General features: G+C 44.9%; 2 protein-coding genes across 4 annotated transcripts; both read right to left on the minus strand.

Annotated features, from left to right (window-relative positions):
- Positions 1-770: 770 nt before the first annotated feature.
- On the minus strand, positions 771-10,008 carry si:ch211-229d2.5 (zona pellucida-like domain-containing protein 1). Of its 2 annotated transcripts, none has more exons than XM_030380327.1 (11): positions 9,917-10,008; positions 9,569-9,690; positions 8,543-8,763; positions 7,899-8,083; positions 7,083-7,155; positions 6,737-6,834; positions 6,311-6,391; positions 5,688-5,856; positions 2,455-2,560; positions 1,277-1,297; positions 771-1,139 (listed from the first exon to the last, which is right to left on the minus strand). In XM_030380327.1, the coding sequence occupies exons 2-11, from the start codon at positions 9,672-9,674 to the stop codon at positions 1,006-1,008; spliced, it is 1,194 nt and encodes a 397-aa protein (XP_030236187.1). In that variant the 5' UTR covers positions 9,675-9,690; positions 9,917-10,008; the 3' UTR covers positions 771-1,005. The 2 variants fall into 2 exon arrangements, with proteins under 2 accessions (XP_030236187.1, XP_030236189.1); XM_030380329.1 differs by having other exon boundaries at positions 9,569-9,792; positions 9,917-9,970.
- A 1,373-nt stretch (positions 10,009-11,381) lies between these two features.
- zpld1b (zona pellucida-like domain containing 1b) lies at positions 11,382-17,535 on the minus strand. 2 transcript variants are annotated; one of them, XM_030381800.1, is made up of 10 exons: positions 17,234-17,535; positions 16,019-16,239; positions 15,178-15,359; positions 14,571-14,643; positions 14,317-14,414; positions 13,883-13,963; positions 12,805-12,976; positions 12,583-12,688; positions 12,101-12,130; positions 11,382-11,945 (listed from the first exon to the last, which is right to left on the minus strand). In XM_030381800.1, the coding sequence occupies exons 1-10, from the start codon at positions 17,370-17,372 to the stop codon at positions 11,773-11,775; spliced, it is 1,275 nt and encodes a 424-aa protein (XP_030237660.1). In that variant the 5' UTR covers positions 17,373-17,535; the 3' UTR covers positions 11,382-11,772. The 2 variants fall into 2 exon arrangements, with proteins under 2 accessions (XP_030237660.1, XP_030237659.1); XM_030381799.1 differs by having other exon boundaries at positions 11,382-11,948.
- Positions 17,536-22,110: the final 4,575 nt, after the last annotated feature.

A 22,110-nucleotide genomic window follows, 5' to 3' on the forward strand; every position in this document is an offset into this window, starting at 1 on the left:
GTCTCTCCTTTACATAATGAAGACATCTCACCACCCATCGGAAAACATCTCACAGGTTGGAAGACAAAAGATTAACGGACGTAAAGTCATCCCCTCCCCAGGTCCACACGCCCACATGTAAAAAGAGCTGGCACCAACACTCCCTAACATAATGACGTAGGCTGCAAAATATCGTCTTTACAGTGGTAAGCTATAATGCATTTCATCCTCTCCCATTAAGCGTGATATTATTGGAAATATGCACAAGTAAACTTCTTTGTTTAGAGTCGAAAGTGAAAGATTGTGTTCAGGCTCCCCCTGGTGGAGGAGGAGGTAACGACGCAATTTGTGCGTTTTGCCCAAGTATCTTACTAATTACTTTATATTTATTCATGAGGACTTTGTGCTTTCTTATTTGTCCTGATATTGTAATAGTGTGATTGCTGGATTAAAGAATGATATGACTCAGCTGCATGGCAAAAAAAATTCACACAAATGTTCCTCCAAAAAACAGTCTGAGTTCGTTGGGTTAGGCCGATGGGGGGAAAACAGAATTCAAGACAGTAGCACAGCATATGTTTCAAACATTTAATCATGCATGATATCTGCAAGCAACATGCAACAAGAATGACAGAGAAAACAGGAGATGGAGGACTTTGCTAATATAGTAGAAGACCAGCTGTTCTCAGCAAGCTCCAAACATGACGATTAGTTAGCACACACATTACCCTGGAATCTTTCACAACTACAATGAAAATGTACAGTACATAATGGTTCATTTTCATTACACCTTTCTTTCTATCATTTCGTCTTTATCAATCTCCAATGTAGTATGGCAGTTGATCTTCTTTATTCATTTATCTTCCCCTTTCCATTTAGTTATAATGGACTTTTAAACAGTTGTATTGACACAGTAACTCAGACCTACAGCTATAGTCCAATAATTCCACATAAAGTGCTACATTATGCCAGCAAGCATAACATATCTCTATACTTTCTCCCAGTCCTGGATCTTTGAGACGTCGTCTAGCTCAACCGTCTCATTCTTCGGTAGAAGGTTGCAGCCGTCAGCATCGCCGCGGCTCCGACAAGTAGCAGGACCCCTACGGCGATGCCAAGACCGATGGACCCGCCGTTCTGACCCTGGCCACTAGGGTGCTCTGTGAGCGAACAATAAAATCTTAATCAATACGTCGTGAAACAATCATACATGTCATATCATGCATAATTTAAATTCGTGATCAAATCACAACAATTGTAATAATTTTGGTGGCGTTTTTTGAGAAAACATGCTTACCCTCTTCTTTGGTCGTAGTGGCTAGAAAAGATATAAGCAGTGTAAGTAAATGGAAATTGCATCAAATTATGATGTAACAAGTATAATAGGCCACAGAGAAGAGATTAAATCATTGGTGTCAAAGAATTTTAGCTTGTGAGGCCCTTTGAGACAAAAATGCGATTAAGGCTGAATAAATGAAAGTTAATGTGATCAGTTGTAAGACAATAGCACACGAGTGACACATGATATCTCTCTCTCTCTCTCTCTCTTTCTTTCTTTCTTTCTTTCTTTCTTTCTTTCTTTCTTTCTTTCTTTCTTTCTTTCTTTCTTTCTTTCTTTCTTTCTTTCTTTCTTTCTTTCTTTCTTTCTTTCTTTCTTTCTTTCTTTCTTTCTTTCTTTCTTTCTTTCTTTCTTTCTTTCTTTCTTTCTTTCTTTCTTTCTCTCTCTCTCACAGTCTATCACACACAAACACACACACACACACACACACACACACACACACACACACACACACACACACACACACACACACACACACACACACACACACACACACACACACACACACACACACAGGGCCGTAGCACCAAATCCTGGGCCCCTATACTATAGGTACTAATGGGCCCCCCTGCGCTAAGTTGTTGACGGGGGGGGGGGGGGGGACGTGGCCGATACGTAATTATTATGATTATAATTTTTTTTTTTTTTTTTTTTTTTTTCATGGGCCCCCCCCTCTGCCTTGGGCCCCCCCACAACTGTCCCCTTTGTCCCCGCAGTCCGTCGGCCCTGCACACACACACACACACACACACACACACACACACACACACACACACACACACACACACACACACACACACACACACACACACACACACACACACACACATTCTTTGTTTATCCGTAGACTAGATCCACTTTTCAATTATTGTGATATTGTAATTTAAAAAATCTTGCTTTACTTATAGCATTCTTTAATGTAAATATAGCTTTCCCATGCCAATCTAGACCTGAATTGAATTGTATTGGATTCAATCGAATCGAATCGAATTAAACTGGACAGAACTGAATTTAATTAAATTTAATCGAACTGAATTTAATTTAATTTAATCGAATCGATTTGATATGAACTGAATTGAACTGAATGAAGTGGAATTGAAGTGAAGTGATTGAGCAGTTTGTGGCGGGATACGTACTGCCCTCCGCCTTGGTCTTAATAGGCACTGTGAGAAGGGACGGCTCCGTCAGCCCCTCCTGCACCACTGCGGTGGTCACGCTCCTCCTCCTCCTCTCATTGCACGTCTGAGGGCACAGAACCCAACAGGCACGCGTGAGGGCCAAAGTATACCACTCCGACTCTGTAATCCGCAATCTGACTCCGTAACTACGGAGATCCCTCGAGCATTCATAGTTTTCCGTCGGGATGTCGGTTACGCAATACCATTCGCGGTCCTATCGATCTACAAACCATGGAAATAGTGTTGTAAATAAACGTCCAAAGCTTTTCAAATCTTATTTGGTGTTTATTGGTCCTTAATGTGCAAAGTAAACAATGTACAAAGTAAATAAGGTGCAAAGTCAAAGCGGGAAAAGTGATTCCGGAATTATTTTGTTAGAGGACCAATCACAGCCCTTGCCGTCTCCGTTGCGTTGACGGTTAGTTAAAAATATTGGATGCGCACGTAAGCAACGGAGAGGGTCTCCGACAGGCTCCCCAGCAACGGAGAGGGCTCTCCGTGTCTACGAACAGCACTTTACAGAGGACTATACACCAGCCGCCTCACGCCTCGTGCCCACTACCTCCGTCCGTTGACTGATCCCCATTGACTTTGAATGGGGACGGACGCGCAATGCATTGTGGATCCGTCCGTTCCGTTGGAGCCTTTGGCTCCGTCAAAAAGTTGAAAAATGTTCAACTTTTTCGGCAGCGACGGATCCGTCAACCAATCAGATCGCGTATGCAAATTTAAGCACTGTGACGCGACTCAGGCTCTGACGATACTGGAAAGCGGGAAAGCGGGTCATCTTGCATCGCAACAAGCAGGAAGAAGCGGGAAGAACCCGGCTTTGTTGTTGTTAGCGGGAAGCGATTTGATTGGCTGACGGATGCCTCAGCAAAGACTACTCCCCCATCCGTCAGCCACGCCTTCCCACGTCCTTTGACTGACGGTGCAGTGGGCATGAGGCGTCATGCCCACTGCACCGTCAGTCAAAGGACTCAGAAGGCGTGGCTGACGGATGGGGGAGGTTTCCAGGGTCGTCAGAGCCCGAGTAGTGCACAGTGCTTACATTTGCATACGTGATCTGATTGGATGACGGATCCGTCGCCGCCTTTGACGGAGCCTTCAGCGCACGGATCCACAATGCATTGCTCGTCCGTCCCCATTCAAAGTCAATGGGGATCAGTCAACGGACGGAGGCAGTGGGCACGAGGCGTGTGTGTTCGAGATGCCTCGTACACCACCCGGACGAGCTGCAAAATTGGGAAATCGCTGAGGCTTTCTTGTGGCATTTCACCAGGTTACACATTTGGGTCGTCATATCTTGGGATTCTTAGGCCCCATCCACACGGAGCAGATTTTTTGGTGAAACCGCATGAAGGCCGATTCATACCTCCGGATCAGGACGAAATTCGTCCGTCGCCCCAAACAGCATCGACAATCGCAAACATGACATCTGTAGAGATGATTTTACTTTGTGTCATCCGAAATCGGCAAAAAAAAAGTGCAAAAAGTGTGCGGTGTCATTTGACACCCCTCACCAACCCGCAGATTATCTCCTCAAAATGTTGTTAAATAACCAGTTACAACCGGTTACAGCCAGCACGTCGGGAGCGACCAGTTACAACTCAAACGTAACGCCTCGTTTCCACATACGTATGTTTTTCGTATCCGTGCTTCCGTAAATTTACTGAAGGGGTCGCTAGTGTTTTACGTACGGACATGAATTTATTTACGGTCGGCCAAAAAGATTGGGGAATGTATGATAATGGCCGTTTTTAGGAGACCGGTATTTTGGAACATGAGGATCGACATATACAGAGATAAAAACAAAACCAACCAGGCTTGGAAAGAGATCGGCGAGGAGTTTGGCCTGCCAGGTACTTACATGTTTTGGTAAAAAACCTAAAAACTTTCATACGGTATCTCCGTAAAACGACGGCGAAAGTTACATTTTTTGAACGTGTTTTACGAACATACCGGACAGAAATTTTACGGAGGGGAGGAGTCTCGGAGGAAAAACGGACATCACGGAGAATCACATAGGAATGAATGGACTTTCGGTCGGAGACGGTTGGATCGCATACGAGAATGTACGTATGTGGAAACGAGGTGTTAAAGGCCGATCCATACCTCCGGATCCGGACGAAAATCGTCCGTCGCCCCAAACGTTGCCCCCGGAACTACCCTTCATACCTCCGTCTAGTTTCAGCGTTGTTATGGATGTTACGCAATAAATCCTCTAGAGGGCAGTGACAGTCGTTTCACAAATTAACGGCATCGACAATCGCAAACATGACATCTGTAGAGATGATTTCTCTTTGCGTCATCCGAAATCGGCAAAAAAAAGTGCAAAAAGTGTGCGGTGGCATATGTGACACCCCTCACCAAACCGCAGATCTCTCCTCAAAATGTAGTTAAATGACCAGTTACAACTCATTGCCAAAGCAGGGGAACAATAACAATAAACAATAAAATAAAAATGTCAGGTATATAGTATAATATAAGTACAAAACGTCAAATACAATATATATATAGGCCTATATATATATCAGATATTATACTACTATCTATTTTCGCGAATGGTCTGACTTTTGACTCTATACTGCCGCCTCGATTTCCGGTGGTATTGCTCCGGTTCTCCCGGAGCACACCGGATTCGTAAGCTCAGAGGCGACGGACCAATTTACGGACGAATCACCTCCGGGACCGGACGAAACGGTCCGTATCCGTATTTATCGTAGGGTGTGAATGGGCCTTGAATCTTGTGCGTTTCGGCTGACCATCCAGACGGAGCCGGCGGATCCCGAAACCGCACATTTCTGAAACCATGTCCCAGGGTGGTTTCAAATATATGCGTGTAGGGTTTGTGTGGCGCCTGAAACGCAAACGATGACGTCATTGCCCCCCCACCAGCTGGGCAATGTCAGAGTTGCGTTGAATTTTTTATAATTTTTTTTATTTGTATTATTTTTCTATTTATCAAGGGGCTTTAAATACAGCCCCTTGATAAGGCTAATGTAGCTAACCATAACAATGAAGATCCAACGACTGTTCTTCCCCGACATGCGATGCCCACAAAGACAAACAGGAACGCTGTAAGTACTACGAGCGAGGAAATGTCATCACAAGAGCAACTCGTGCGGGTGGTGTAAGATGCATCTCGAACACACCCTCACCTGTGCCTGTTGGGTAGGGCCGTCACTCACCTGGAAGGTGCTGCAGGCAGCGTTCTCGCAGAGCCGGGTGATGCAGTGCAGGTAGTAGGTGGACACGGTCTCGTTCTGCTGCTCGATGAAGCGGAAGGCGGAGAAGGAGAAGCGTGCCGTCTGGCTGTCGCCGTTCTCCATCATGGTGGTCAGCGGGTCGATTGAGCACCTTGGGGCGCATCGCGTAAATACAGACGACGATTTGTTAGTAATAATAATAACGATAATAATCATTTTCAAAGATTTAGTTAAAGGGCCAGCTCCTTGAGGAATTTGCATAATACAAAGCATTTTTCTTTAAAGGTCCCATAATATACCACCAGGTGTGAGTGTGATAGCCATTATCAAGGCTTTGATAATCTGCCTCTAGTGATATCACAAGTGGGCGTGTCCACCTAGATGTATGACGGATAGATGACCAACGTTTGCTGCAGTCCACAGGGTAGGCTAGTAGACTGATCAATCCAGCACACATGTAGGTGGACACGCCCAATTGTGATGTCAGAAGAGGCAGATTTTCAAAACGGCTGTTAATGGCTGATCACACTCACACCTGGTGGTATACATCACCCTTAAGGCATATGTTACATAACGCTGTTACGTGTTCAGTTATCATGACTTACGGGACAAAGAGGTTGAAGAAGGTGGAGTCGGAGGGCCCTGGAGAGATGGAGGCGTAGCAGCGGTCCAGGAAAACATGGAACCTGTGGGACAGGAGCGGGTTCAGGATCACAGGCAGTCCTCCATCTCTCTCTCTCCCCCCCCCCCTCTTTCTCTCTTTCTCTCTCTCTCTCTCTCTCTCACGCTCTCACTCGCGAACTCACTCATTCTCTCTCTCTCTTTCTCTCTCTCTCACTCGCGAACTCACTCATTCTCTCTCTCTCTCTTTCTCTCTCTCTCACTCGCGAACTCACTCATTCTCTCTCTCTCTCTCTCTCTCTCTCTCTCTCTCTCTCTCTCTCTCTCTCTCTCTCTCTCTCTCTCTCTCTCTCTCTCTCTCTCTCTCTCTTTCCTTCATCAGCGTATAGCATCTCAATAAACGTTCTTACTGGGACGTGAGGTTGGATGCGACCACCTGGACGTAGATCTTGGTTCTCAGTTCCACCCCCAGACTGGGGATGATCAGGGGAGACTCATAGTTGGCATCCTGGTCAAATAAATCAAACAAAAGAGAGAGTGCTGTGTTTGTCTTTACATTGACATTTACACTCAGGGCACTTAGCAGACTCTTTTATCCGCAGCGATTTACAACAACATTTGTCAGAAGAATTTGAAACAATATGTCTCTGTCGGTACAGTTAGGATGTTCATAGCTAGGTTAACCCATTGCCTGTATACAACAAAGATAGCTAGGATTAGATGCTATTTTTAAGCGCAGGGACATCGTCTCCTCACGTCAAACAGCTCCATGCGCAGGGTGCTGACGAAGCTCCCATTTTTGTCCTTCAAGGCGACGGAAGAGGCTGACCTGTGAAGGAGGAGGTCAAACACGGGGATCAGAAGGGTCAAAGGTCACACACAGAACCCTAAACCCTATTAGCCATCGGATGACAGTCCTAGGTAACATTTCACAATCAGGGTACATTTATAAACCATTAATCAGCATTAGTGCCTACAGCAATAAGTATAAACTAACAGTAATTTAAAAGTTCAATAATGGACTACTAATCATTTATGCACAGGGTTCATGTTAACTGAGGTATTCATTTATACAGGATTTAATAGTGTTAAATACAATTCAAATTAGGGCATTTAGCAGACGCTTTTATCCAAAGCAACTTTCATCGGTTAATACACACATTGACACACCGACGGCAGAGTCAACCATGTAAGGCGACAGCCAGATCGTCAGGAGCAGTTAGGGTTAAGTGTCTTGCTCAGGGACACATCAACACTCAGCTAGGAGGAGCTGGGGATCGAACTAGCAACCTTTCGGTTACAAGACAAATGCTCTACCTCTTAGCCGAGGGTAAATAATACCCTACTATCCTAACCTATGTTTGTGCTGTATAATATAAGAATTAATTTAATCTACTAATGTTAATTAATGGTTAATTATTCAACCCATATTGTAAAGTGTTACCATGTTCTATTTGTAATAATACATATATAATATTTTCCTTCTTTAGGGTTTACACTAGTATTCTGACGCTTACCAAAGCTCCAAGTTAGTGCTAAAGTGGTGGATGCCAAAGATGACTTCTTACTCACACGTCTACTTGTGTGTTGTTGACGAGGTACTCCAGGGGGTAGGCACAGGAGTAGTAGTACTTGAGCTCGGCGTTGTAGGTGATGGTTCCGATGGTGGGGTCGAAGGACTGGACTATGCCACTCACGTTGACATTTTGGGTGTTGGAATAGTCGGAAAAGATCCCTGTCCCGGGTGAGTTGGTGGTCTGAGGAAAAAAATAGTTTTTTGGGAATGTTGCTTATGAGACTTTTTTGTAAAAGGGAGCCAGAATAAAATACCTGGAGATGTGTCAGGTTAAGGGTCTAAACATCCGAAGTCCAACTCAAATGATGATCACCTTTTTAGTCATTTGGCATACATTTGACTTCAAAGTGACTTTGATGGCTTATAATTAAGGACCCAGTAGCTTTGGGGTAGAAGTCCAATACCCTAACCACAAGACCTTGCAGCCCCCCACTAGACAACCCATGTCTCATCTAAACTCTTCCAGATCAGTTCTTCTCAAAGGTTGTCGGATTTGTGCAAATTTACTCAAATTCCTATAAATTGTTTTCGCCCTGTATAACACCTGTCAAGAATCGCGTGTTCTGTACATCGCGTGTTATGGGTTGCCAGATTGGGCAGGAAATCTGGCCCAATCGGGCAACACTGGTTCTCGACCCACCTGAAAGTTGCTCCCACAGGCGTTGCCGTCCCTGATGGGGAAGGAGAACTTCAGAACCGGGGGCACCGCCCAGACATCCAGGGTCCCCTTGCAGGTGTTGTTGTCGTTGACGAGGTTCAGGAGAAGCAGGCTCTCGTTGTAGCCCGTGTAGATGGCGGGGCAGATCTGAATGGCCAGCTCGATGGCCGAGGTCCCACACACCACGGAGATATCAGTGTATTCTGGCCAGAGGATGAGGGAGGCAGGACATGTCATCACCTCAAAGGTAATATTAAATGGATTGCATTTATGTAGGGCTTTTCTAACCAGTGGCCACTCAAAGCGCTTTACAATATTGCCTACCAATCACCCATTCATGCTAACATTCATGCACCGACGGCGGTGTCAGCCATGCAAGGCGACAGCCAGCACGTCGGGAGCAGTTAGGGTGAGGTGCCTTGCTCAGGGACACCTTGACAATCGAACGAGCAACCTTCCGTTTAGCAGCAAACCTGCCTTACCTCCTGAGCCACATAGCGCCTCAACAGAAACTGTTGATTGAATGATTTATTTCACTTTTCTCATAGGAACAGGGGTGGTATTCACTGTAGAAAGTACAGTCCTTTAGGCCTACTTCTTCCATCAATAGACCACCTGCTCTTCGGTGGGACTGTTTGAGTACATGCAGTGTTGACTGCATTTTCCTCCCTTTATAACACCCTCTTGGTCTTAAGCCCACCACCATCAATATAATATGAAGTCTTTTAATGTCTCAACAACTGTTATGTGGGATTACCTAAACATCTTGATAGCCGCTAAGACCCTATTCAATTTAAATATCCTTCTGTTGGGAGCTGAATGTATTTAAAAGTGTCCTTCCGGTAAACAACTACAATTTAGGCTGCAGCCAAAAAATCTAAACGTAGGGGATTACAGTGATTCAAAGCTGAAAAAAAAGAAAAAAGTTTAGCAAGCAAGTGTGGCTTGAGGCTGTGGGCCGAGATAAGAAAGCAGAAAAAGCCAATGAGAATAAATTCAGCGTTTTACCGGGTCTTCTACCAAACGGTCCACATTCAGATAAGGAGAGGGCCTCGTGGCCCGCAATAAAGAGGGACGTCAGGCCGAGCAAGCTGATAAGAGCCATCGCCCCCATCAGGCTCTATAGAAAGCTGGAGTCAAAATATAAAGAAAACCAATAGCATCAGTGGAAGCATAGGCTGGAAACCCCAAATCATGCAGAGCAGAATATCTGTAGGGTCCAGGGTGGTCAGCTGTAAAAGAATGGAATATGGTCCAAATTAAGATGTAGAATCCAATGAGGTCAAGCAAGAGAGGGCAATTTTGGTTGACTCTGTCTACGGTCCGAGTTATTTGAACTAATTCTCGAGCTCTTACCTCTTGCATCTGTTTTCTGATTTAATTAGTGGGGGCTGCGGGTGCAGTATATATGCGACACGGAGAAGAACTATATAGTGTGTCTGTATTCTATAGAATTGGATGGAAACAGGGTCTGTGTCACTTTGGTGGGGCTACCCTGGGTGCCTTAGAACAATTCTCTTTTGTGGCTTAGGTTTAGTGGACCATTTCCTGGAGGCAAATCCTGAAACCCTAGTCTTCAAAGTAACATGGTGAGACCGTAGCCCATACGTCTTTGTGGATTTTGTGGGGCAGAAAACCCCCCTTTGGGTGAGTATATGAAACTTAATAAAGTAAGAGAGTGCATGGTTGTTTGTCTCGCGGGACATACACAACAATGAGAAATTAGGTCCAATTCTCCCCAAAAGGGGCTTGTGTAAAATGCAGGTGGGGCTTGTGTAAAAGGCGGGTCGCATTTTACACAAGCCTGTCATTGAAAGTAATTTTAGATATGAAATGTTGTTTTTTACTTCATCCATTTGTTGCATAATCCTTGGATCAAAGGTTTAGGGTTGGTGATTGTATGTTCTCAAAACAACACATTTTTCTATTAATCTTGAAGATAAGTCCTGGCTGCAATTAAAAAAACAATTATGTCGTACATGTTTTGAATTTAAAAGCAAATGTGATTTTTTTTATTTAAGGTAAACTAGATAATATTCAATAATTAGTTTAGTCTAGTCACGTGTGTTGGATGATCGTAAAAGCTCTTAAAACTATGATACACAAGTTTCAATGTTTTCAGTGGTCTGTCATTAACCAGTACAATCTCAAACGTCAAAAGCAGCCTTTGATGCGAGAGGGGGGTAATAAACCAAAAGATTGTATTTGTGTAAGGTGACCCGGTGAGGTGAGTGTGGTCTGTGATCGGGGTCAGACCTGACCATGGGTGTGGCTGTTTGTTGAGCTCAGTCGACCTCAGAAGAAAAGGAGTTTCAGACCAACCCAGGCTGTGACACGCAATCTACAACCTTCATGCACAGATATACACACGTACTCACAGAACATTTAAATCGGGTCACAGTGAAAAACATATTGACTCCTAATCTCATTTTGAAAGGTGAATTTGGGCTTGATGTCATGCACACCATCACCCTGATAAAGACGGCCTCGCCTGATTTGGATCAAAGGTTTGATTCGGTATCAATAATATGTGTTTATATTTCCACATGAGAAGTCGATATGTGGAAATATTCATTAAGTCAATTTTTATCACAAGTCATGGGGCTGAACTGAGACCCAACAAGGGTTTTATTTATGGTTCTAATCTCAGTAGTCAGTCAATGCAGAGGTTGTACTAAAGGCAGAAATTATAACCACACCTTTCAAAATAGATTCCTTCAGATTTTGTGATTCATTTTTATTGAATGTAATGGAATAACTTATATATTTTAAATTCATACTGAAATTTGAAACCATAGAAAAATGAAAATCAGCACACGCACATTTTATTTGATGAAATAATACATATTTATAATATGGCCCAATGCAAACTTTTGTATATATATCTCCCATTTGGATTTTTTTTAATCTGCCATTTTTTTGCTTCTACTTCTTGTTTAGTATTCTTGATACAATTTTAATAATTCACATTAACATAAAATATAAAGAAAAATGTTACAGTACTTATGTTTGATAATACCAATGAATAGCAAAGAAATATGCAGGCAAGAACAAGTATACAGTTTATATAGTATATGAGTATATATAGTATATAACATTCTAGCACCGACTATCCTAGTTTTACATTCAAAGAGTACACACACATATGGATATAATGGTGACACACATGCTTACATACAGTGTACAGTGTACAGTGTACTCCTATGATCAATTCATTTGAAGGTTGGGTTCCAAACCCCTGATGATGTCATCGTTGGGTGGCGGGACCTCCGAAGGAGGCGGAGCGCAACCAGGACAAAGGCGAGGCTGGTCCCGCCCAGGATGACCACGCCCGATATGAGGGCGCTGGTCGCTGGGTTGATTGGCAGCGAAGAGTCGTTTGATCCTGCTTGATAAAAAACAACAAGAAGAAAACATGAACATGTGTATCAACCTTGTAAAGTGCTTCATTGCCGACCAATACAATCCATATGTAGGCTGGTAAATATTTTGTAATGTTATATGTCACTATCTAGATGTAGGATACATAGAAGGACTCACCAAGTTGTGAATTAGTGGCTGGAGTTTCATCTGTGGACAGATTATTTTATTTACAAAGCACGTTGAAAAAATGAACCAGGTTGATACAAAAGTACTGCACAGATAGTGTATGCTTTAAGACAAGTGAAAGAGAGCGAGAGAGGCAGGGCAGTACAGAGAGAGAGAGAGTGAGAGGGAGTAGAAAGAGTGACAGAGAGATGGTGGTGGAGAGAGGTAGAGCAGCACAGAGAGAGAGAGAGAGAGAGACAGACAGACAGACAGACAGACAGACAGACAGACAGACAGACAGACAGACAGACAGACAGACAGAGAGAGAGCGAGAGAGAGAGAGACAGACACAGAGAGAGAGACAGACAGAGAGAGAGAGAGAGAGATGGTGGTGGAGAGAGAGAGAGAGAGAGAGAGGGAAAGAGAGAGAGAGAGAGAGAGATGGTGGTGGAGAGAGGTAGAGCAGCACAGAGAGAGAGGAGAGAGAACCATACCACTCCTGGTGATGATAGGCCCCGCTGAGAGGACCGCCTTATCAGACGAGGCGAGGCTGGATTCTTGGCTTCCTTCCTCCTCTCGTCGTCTTCGCCGACCACAGATCTATCCAATCACATCGTCAATAAACCAGAATCCATCACGTTCACACGTCACCACACCCGATTCAGATCTACCGCTAACTGTGTTTGTATCGGCCGGTGGTCCTATCTCCTCCTTACGGGCATCAGCAGGATGCAGTCGTCGGCGCGGCACAGCTTGGTCACGCAGTGCAGGAACACGGTGGACATCTTCTGGTGCCGGTGCTTCACGAAGCGGAACACCTCGAAGGCGAAGCGTCCCGACTGACTCCGCCCGTTCTCGAACACCGTAGTCTGGGGGTCCTTGTTGCACCTGGAAAGCACCGATTCAACTAAACTTTATTTGGGTAGCACTTAATCACAGGTACAGTCTCAAAGTGCTTAGACGGCCGTGTGTTTATGACACCCCCCCCCCCCCCCCCCCCCCCCCCCCCCCCCCTCAACCATAGACCACCCAGAGGGCACCACATATACAGATGTAAACGTTTGTGCGTCTTTGATTCGATTCAGTTCGATTTTATTTTTGTAGCCCTTAATCACAGGTACAGTCTTTAAGAGTTTAAGGGGTTAACAGGCCATGTGTCTATGACTCCCTGACCCCCCCCCGACCCTAGCCCCCCAAGAGGGCAAGACAAACTCCCTTAATAAGCAAGGAAGAAATCTTGAGAAGGAACGCAGCGTTGACCATCTCCTTCCAGGGATGACCATGGGTGCAATGGGGGCCATAATTCACATACATACATACATACATGCATACAGGTAAAACATTTTTAAATCAGTGGGGGGGTGCTGGCCGGTTAACCGTAAGGAGAGTCCAGGCATTCATTTGTTTACACAGAAACATGTTTTATCTGGGGGGCAGGGTAGTGTAGTGGTCAGGGTGATCAAACTCACACACAAATGTCCTCTAGAAATCCTAGAGCCAGATACCCTACCTGCTCCCTTTTGATGTATCTGCCCCAAAACCCCCTCTAAGTCGCTTTGAACCAAATCATCTGTTAAATGATGACATTGAAACAAGAACTAGCTGTCTGTAAGTTTACTCAGAGAGAAACAAGGTGATTGTTCAGGTCAAATCTCTTAAATCCAGACCACATTTCTTAAGGGGCCCACATTGCGAATTGAAAAGGATAATAAGCAAGGAGAGGCCCTCCACTTGTATGGTTGATCAGCCATTCATGGTCTGGGAAAGAAGCAGAGGAGAAACCGGCGAGATTACCCGAAGAATAGGTCATAGCGTAGCTCGTCGTTTGGGTTCCCTGAGGGGGTGGTGTAACAGTAGTCCATCAAGATGTTCCATCTGCAGGAGACACACTCAACCATGAGAGCCTATTGGAGGGCCGGGATAGAGATCTAACCTCACAGGGGGAATGAGAATGACTAATCTGCCCTGCTCTGCTCCTGACTGGCGCCTTCAAGACCTGCAGTCACATAATGGTTTGATACATGGAGGATGGCGACTGAGTTGATTAGATGAGATAATATTTTTGGGGCGAGGCAGGGCAGTGATGTGAATGAGTGGAACAGTTAAAGTGACTATAATGACATGATGGTCTGAATGCTGTTTGACACACATACTCAGTTATCAGAGTTTAAGCAATAGATACAGCATTAATGTAGGTTTGGAATCAATATTCAAATGTTATCTAGCACCGTTTGTCCAGGTTTGTGGCTTTAACCGCAGCGAATACTCTAGTTTTCAGAGCCAGGCCAGCCGTGGGGATGGACAGAGGTTGGTTATACGTTGAGTCCTGGAAGAGATGAACAAACAAATGACGAAAAGGTTAATTTTATATATCTAAACGAGTGTTGAGTTACACTTTTGAATCACAGCCCTTGTTTAAACTTAAGATTTCAATGAAGGAAATGCAATGTCAATATTAGCACAGTGTACAGTAAATACTTACGTTGTACAACATCATACTCATTGTGCTCACAAATGTACCATTATTGTCCTTGACTGAAATGGCCGCAGATGAACTGTGGGGAAGAGACATGATACAGGTGTCATTGTCAACTATTAGATTAGAGAAGGAAAATCTGTATGTATTCTATCAATGTAGGCAGACTGTCTGTCGTCTATGTTAACATTGACGTCACCTGGCGGAGGCTTTTATGCAAAGTGATATGCAAGTCAGGCTGACCAGAGCCAAACCTCACAACCAATAATAGAGCAACCAAAAAAAAGTGTCTGGAAATCATTGACATTCATCATTCATCATTCAAAACCATCATTCATCATTCATCATTCATTCCCCATTCGCGTTGACATTCATCATGGAAAAATAAGCCGTGTGTACTTGCATGTACTTATAAGCTTACAATCGTAAGTTTTATACTTACAAGAAAGTACACACGGTTTATCTGTTGGTTTACACGCCTATAATCACGACATCAATAATGATACCACTCATGCATATATACATATATATAGAGATACATCTTGTCCAGGAAGATCCACTCCTGGAAACGTAAAACATCCAGTCCCCTGTGCGTCCTCTCGGGTGTACTCACGACGCCACCTGAGAGTTGTTGACCAGGTACTCCAGGGGGTAGCTGCAGCTGAACTTGTACAGCAGGCCAGGCAGGTAGCTGATTACCGTTGCTGGTTCAGGGGTGTCGAGATATCCCGAGATATTTCCGATTTGAACGAGGGAAGTGTTGCCATAGGCGTTAGATCCATAGGCTGTGGTGACCTGTGAGGAGCAGAACGGTGTGGTTCAATCCACTCAATCGGACACGTACACAACATAGGAAGTGACATTGCAATGACTACTAATTAGTTATTTAACAGACGATTTAGGCCACGATCAGGTGTAGACATTGGGGTCGAACCCGATGCCTTTGGGCTGGAATGAAACATCGTTATCCCTACTAACCTGGCAGGACAGCAGAAGCCCTACACATCTACCGTCAGAGACTGGGAAATGATCAGTTCAGAGTGCATCTCGGGGCAGGAGAAATGCAATAAAAAATAATAAGAAACAATAACAATTCTCGACCTACTGTTTTTAAACTGTAACACTTAAAGCAGTTTGCTTCTTATGTTCTTTGTATGTACTGGCATGCCCACATTGTAAGTTGCTTTGGATAAAAGCATAAGCTAAATAAATGTACTGATACTATCCTCCCCCTCCCCTTCTGACCAGAATATAACATTGATGTATAACCCATGATCACTGCTCGTTCTCTGCTCATGAACTCGCAAGCCTTTGTGTTTACCTGTGCCCATGTGTGCGCACATGTGCATGCGGGGCGCGCACGCGTGTGTACGTTTGTTTGTGTGTGTGCCCAGTTGTGCGCACAAGTGCATGTTCGCTTGCGTGTGTGTGCGCGTGTGAGTGGGTGTCCTTACGACCAGACTGTTGTCACAGGCCTCCAGGGTGTTGAGGCTGATGCTGAACAGCACCGCCGTGGGGAAGGTGTTGTTGTTGACGAACCCCCGGCACTGGGCGTCGCCGTGGCGACCGTTGAGAGCGAGGTCGGCCTCGGTGTAGCCCGAGTACAGCACGGGGCAGAAGTTGATCTTCAGCGTGATGGTCTGAACGCCGCAGTACACGCTGACATCCCGCTCCGCTGAGAGAACCGATGGGAAAACCAATGGAAAAAGAGCAGGGGGGAGAGGAGGAGGATGAGTGGAGGAGCAGAGGAGGAGAAGGGAACACAGAGGAGAACCAGGAGGAGGAGAGGAGGAGGAGAGGGGAGAACCAGGAGGAGGAGAGGAGGAAGAGAGGGGAGAACCAGGAGGAGGAGGAGGAGGAGGAGAAGAGGGGAGAACCAGGAGGAGGAGGAGGAGAGGGGAGAACCAGGAGGAGGAGGAGGAGGAGAGGGGAGAACCAGGAGGAGGAGGAGGAGGAGGAGGAGAGGGGAGAACCAGGAGGAGGAGGAGCGGAGGAGGAGAAGGGAACACAGGGGAGAACCAGGAGGAGGAGAGGGGAGAACCAGGAGGAGGAGGAGAGGGCGGAACCAGGAGGAGGAGGAGGAGGAGGAGAGGGGAGAACCAGGAGGAGGAGAGGAGGAGCGGAGGAGGAGAAGGGAACACAGGGGAGAACCAGGAGGAGGAGAGGAGAGGGGAGACAGGGGAGAACCAGGAGGAGGAGGAGGAGAGGGGAGACAGGGGAGAACCAGGAGGAGGAGGAGGAGAGGGGAGAACCAGGAGGAGGAGAGGGGAGACAGGGGAGAACCAGGAGGAGGAGAGGAGGAGGAGAGGGGAGAACCAGGAGGAGGTGGAGGAGAGGGGAGACAGGGGAGAACCAGGAGGAGGAGAGGAGGAGGAGAGGGGAGAACCTGGAGGCCTCGATGCTTCTGGCTACTGGCTAGGGTGTACACCTCTCTGCATTTGCATAAAGGTTGTGGGTTTGACGCCTGGTAACCACATGTAGGCGTCCTTGAGCAAGTAGCCTAACCTCAAAACACAACTAAGTGGTAAATACTATTTAGCAAAAGTCTTGAAGCAGAGATAGGGGATGACACAGAGGAGGTTGAAGACATAAATATATATTTTGAATGCAGTTTAGTGAGGAGCGAAAGCCGGATCTCGAGACAGGTAAGACAGCCAAAGTTTTCTTACCAGGGAATCGGCTGTGGAAGTTGGCGTCGCAGTTGTATCCGTTGAATTGTGCGAGGCTCGAACTGGTATTACTCATCAGAAGACAGAACAGAATCAGGGCCCTCATTTCAGTTTGTGGGACACACTTATATCCAATCATCCTCAAAATGTCTGCTTTCACTCCACAACATCCCTTAGGCAATGAAGGGAATTTAAAAACACACAGCTTGGACTTCAGAGGATATGTGGCCGTGATAGCCTGCTGTCTGGCCTCTATTTTCTACTCGAGTACACTCCTTGTCCTCCCCGCTGTCCGTGTGCTACAGGGTTCCCCGCTAATCTGAAAACTTTGCTCTAATGCACCTGAGTCCCACTTACCCCCCCCCCCCCGCTCCAGTCCCCTGAAAACCTTTTATCAAACCCTATTTAGACTCATGTTGGGGCCTTACCCACCTAACCCCGTCTCCTCTCCCCACTATGACTCTCCCGTCCCCGCCTAACCCTCCCCATCCTGTCGGTCTGTCTAAATGGGCTTCTGATGGATCTAGTAATCCATTGTACTTGTCTGTCATCAGGAGTTTGTAGCGAGAGTCCGGATCAGCGGCGGGACGCATGAAGAATCATTAAAAGGGCCTCTTTCAATCTAGATAAATCTGGAGCCCGTTTAGATAGATGGACGGGATTGGGGAGTCTTATTGCAAAATCAACTCAATATGCTTGTGTGTGTGTGTGTGTGTGTGTGTGTGTGTGTGTGTGTGTGTGTGTGTGTGTGTGTGTCTGTGTGTGTGTGTGTGTGTGCGTGTATGTGTGTGTGTGTGTGTGTGTGTGTGTGTGTGTGTGTGTGTGTGTGTGTGAGAGAGAGAAAGAGCAAGTGTGCATGCGTGTGTGTGTGTGTGTGTGTGTATACGCAGAAGTGTGTGTGTCTGTGTGTGTGTGTGTGTGTGCGTGTGTGTGTGTGTGTGTGTGTGTGTGTTTGTCTGTATGTGTGGGTGTGTGAGAGAAAGTGTGCATTCATGTGTGTCTTGTGTATGGGCACAAGTGTGTGTGTGTGTGTGTGTGTGTCTGTATTTTGTGCACATGGGTGTGCGAGAGAGCAAGTGTGCATGAGTGTGTGTGTGTGTGTATGCGCACAATTGTGTGTGTGTGTGTGTGTGTGTGTGTGTGTGTGTGTGTGTGTGTCTGTATTTGTGCATCAGTGAGTGTGTGCGTGCTTGGGCTTGTGTGCAATCCTGTTGCAAACCCTGTGTAACATGGGAACCTGTGTCCGGTCTGAAAGGCCGGGGCCAGTCTTTTCAGGGTGCCCACAGAAACCCAGGTTGGATCTCCCAGAGTTCCCACTCATCTCCCCGCGGTCTGATCGCCTTCTGTCAGCGCGGACAAACGGAAGGCCTCCGCGGTGGGGGCCAGGGGTCCTCAATTAAGCTGTCATCAGCAGGTACAGCAGGCGAACCACAGCCTGCATTCACACAGAGGTACCACGGCCCAGTGTCCACGGCTGGGCTGCGCGTAGGCAATCCTGAGGCACAATGCCTCGTTTTCCCTGAAGGATTACATAGGATCGCCCTTTCATAAAGATGTAGTTACTAATTGCACATTAAAAGGCTTTGTCTGAGGATTCTCACAACGGCTTCTGTCAATAATGTCGTATTATCTTCCACCTCTTTTATTACGTTTTTTAAACTGGATGCATGGTTGATGAGTTTCCTATTAAAATGAATCTGGGATCAACGTAGCCAGCGTCTTTTCTTGATTCAGTTTACATGTTTTTTGTATTTTATCATAGGGCATAGCGAATAAAACGTATAGTAACCATATATAACTTAAACTAGATAAATTTATAGCAGAGACTTCTTCAGAGTACATCTCTGTACCCTGTCTCTTCTGTGTGTCTCTGTGTGTGTTTATATGTGGATGTGAATATATCTGAGGTCATGTATGTGCCAGTGTACGTATATCTGTGTGAGTCATCACCCTTTGCTTCCAGTGAATGTCCTCTATGACTTGCTGCTGGATGCATGTGATCATATGTGAAGTTTGTGCGTGACTCTCTCAACAGACGGCCCGACTTGATTGGTCCTCACGTGTCACAGGGTTTTGTGTGACTCTGAACATCAGGCTCTGGGAAACACAACAAGCTCAGGGAGACCGGTATTCTATACTCCCTTGCATCCTTCCCGATGAGGAAGAGCTGAAATCAAATAGGACACGCACGTACAAGCAGACCAGCGCTATTCAGAGCCCACAGGATGGCTGCATTCACCTGTAAAGAATAGATGGTAATGGTAAGCAAACCCGCACCAGCTTACTTTAAACATCCCACCCACTCGATGACCTAGTTGACTTGCACATAGAATGCGCTCAACGTCTGTGCTTCTTCAAAAACAGGATTAGCTTATTGATGGGCCCTTACCTGACCTGCAAAATAACATTGTTGAAAATTTGAGAACGTTCAATGACGTTGATTTCATCCAGTATTTTTCGATCGATGCAGGATATTCTTCTATTTCAGGACAAAATCTGTTTCGGAAAAGTTTAATTTTGATTATTGCACCGATTGCACTTGTAATTCAGAAAGAAGAAAAAGACAAAAGAAAGCAGAAATAGAAGTTAATAAATCATATTACACTATGCTTCACTATGTAATACTTTTACTATAGTAATACCATGTGATACTATCATATCTCTTTCTTTCATCTCCTACTCCCCTCTGACTTCTTTCTCCTGTTTTGTTCTCTATGAAAACAAATATATCCCCTATGGATTATTGTGTGTGTGTTTGTGTGTGTGTGTCTGTGTGTGTGTTGGTGTGTGGGTGCGTGTTTTTGTCAGTATGCATTTGTCTGAATAGTTTGTATGCTTGTGTATCCCTGTGTGTATTGGTGTGTGTGTCTGTGTGTTTGTGCGTCATGCGTTGTGCGTGTGTGCGCGGTGTGTGTGCTAGTGTGTGTGTGTGTGTGTGTGTGTGTGTGTGTGTGTGCGGGTGTGTGTATGCGACCGCGTGTGTGTTCCCTATATATTGTGTGTTCAGGGACTTTCCACCGCCATGGCCAGCTGGCACAGGTAATACCTGGCAGATTGAATCTAGCCTATCTGATCAACCTGCAGCTCTCTGATACAACAAACACACGCATGTCTCATACATCTCTGCTGTCCGCCCGACCCCAGGAGAGCTGCTATAGGACACGCAAGGTTTAAACATAGCCAGGAAGGGAAAACAGATGCTTACCACTGATTCTGTTATATTAGTTAATTAACAATCAACAGTTCTATCACTGTCCACCTGCTGTTAGGAGCCAATCAAACCGTCTTCAATCCACCCACATGACCATTATGCACATAGAAAGCAAGCTGATTGTATGGAATATATATTTATTAAATGGAGGTAATAATGGTGTACCTAGGCAACGTGGCTGAAGTAGGCTTTTCTCTCTTCAAACATTTCAAGTATGTACCATTTATATTTGAACAATATTGTAAGGGAATCACAAGCCCCACTACATTTGATAAAATCAATATTTACTTTGATGTTCATATTGACTCTGAATACTGGGATGCAATGTTTACACTGATGTAAAACATATTCATCGTTTTAGTTTTGGGTAAATAAAAAGTTGTTAATGTGTGTACACATTACACAGAAATAAGTGTTGAAGGATTGGATAATTGGATTGAGGAGCATGAGGTAATGCTTTAAGTACACACAAGGGGTCTGATTGTTTGTTTGCATTCTTACTTACTAACCTAAAGGCCCGGTAAAGAGTAAGGGCGGTGTTTTTTCTTTCGTTAAGGAAGCTTGAACAAATTACATAGGTGGGAAAACGACGGCAGCTGGATGGCTTTTGTTGATGTTCGTAACCCAAACCATGTGGAATAACGTAAGGTATCTGACACACAACAGCGCTATGAATAGCATCAGGAAGTAAATAGGTTAATGATGACAGTCTAGAGATAGATACTACTATTGAACATGGGGGAGGGATAAAGTAGTTGACGACATAAAGCTACTTATTTTACAATATCGAATGGTCTGTGACACATAGATGTTGGTACAGTAGAAGCCCCACAAAGGGCTCTATGTGCAACAACTGACAAAACATCCTCATCGAAAACAGAATAAAAAACAGCCTAGGGGATATAGACATAGATACATCAAATACACATGTTGTCACAATTGTGGTGGATTACACACTTAATGATCACAGATTAAATTCAACAAAAACAAAGGATTAAATTGATTGAACTGTGTTACCATGGAAATGGGCTGCCCCCTTGTGTTATCCATGTGCAACAACGCAGGTGGCTCTATTGGGTAATACCCTTTATTTATTTGTACCGCATTACATTGGTGGTACAAAAAAAATCAACACTTGTCCGGGCATGTGCCATATGGAAAAACACGACTAATTTTGCTAACTCACATGGTTTTATGTTAAATCGATGGTAACTGTGTGGTTGCTCAGGGGAAATAACACCTTTTTTAATTATAGCCTACTATTATAAACACGGCAAAAAAATAAATGAAACTGCAACAGCAGCTGTGCCAAAAGGTCAACAATAAAGGAGACCCATCCTATTGGTGCAGTTATTAAAAATATATTTAAAAATAAATATGCATAATACATAAAGAGAAATTTGGGGAAAACAGGGAAAACAGTTTTTTTTTTCTTCTTTGTTTTTTATATGCGTTGCTGGAGTTGTGTTGTGTTTTTGGAGCTCAGCAGGAGGGTATGGTCCTAAGGGAGGAGAGAAGCGGGTAAGGTAGAAAGAGAGAGAGTGACAGAGAGAAAGTGTTGACAGTTCAGTGGGTACAACATGGTAACAAGTGTTAAGGAACAAATCAAATAATTCATTTAAACAACCTTTGTATTGCTTGTGCGAATAAAAGCAGGGTTTTCTAC

The sequence above is a fragment of the Gadus morhua genome, chromosome 16, assembly GCF_902167405.1.
Source record: "Gadus morhua chromosome 16, gadMor3.0, whole genome shotgun sequence".
Taxonomy (NCBI): Eukaryota; Metazoa; Chordata; class Actinopteri; order Gadiformes; family Gadidae; genus Gadus; species Gadus morhua.

Coding starts and splice junctions, on each gene's coding strand:
- si:ch211-229d2.5 (XM_030380327.1), bottom strand. CDS start 9,674: ATGGGGGCGATGGCTCTTATCAGCTTGCTCGGCCTGACGTCCCTCTTT. Junction 6,392..6,736: donor GCATCCAACCTCACGTCCCA/GTAAGAACGTTT, acceptor CCTGTCCCACAG/GTTCCATGTTTTCCTGGACC. Junction 1,140..1,276: donor CACTACGACCAAAGAAGAGG/GTAAGCATGTTT, acceptor GTTCGCTCACAG/AGCACCCTAGTGGCCAGGGT.
- zpld1b (XM_030381799.1), bottom strand. CDS start 17,372: ATGATTGGATATAAGTGTGTCCCACAAACTGAAATGAGGGCCCTGATT. Junction 15,360..16,018: donor CCTGTGACAACAGTCTGGTC/GTAAGGACACCC, acceptor TGCTCCTCACAG/GTCACCACAGCCTATGGATC. Junction 11,949..12,100: donor AGCCACTAATTCACAACTTG/GTGAGTCCTTCT, acceptor TTTTTTATCAAG/CAGGATCAAACGACTCTTCG.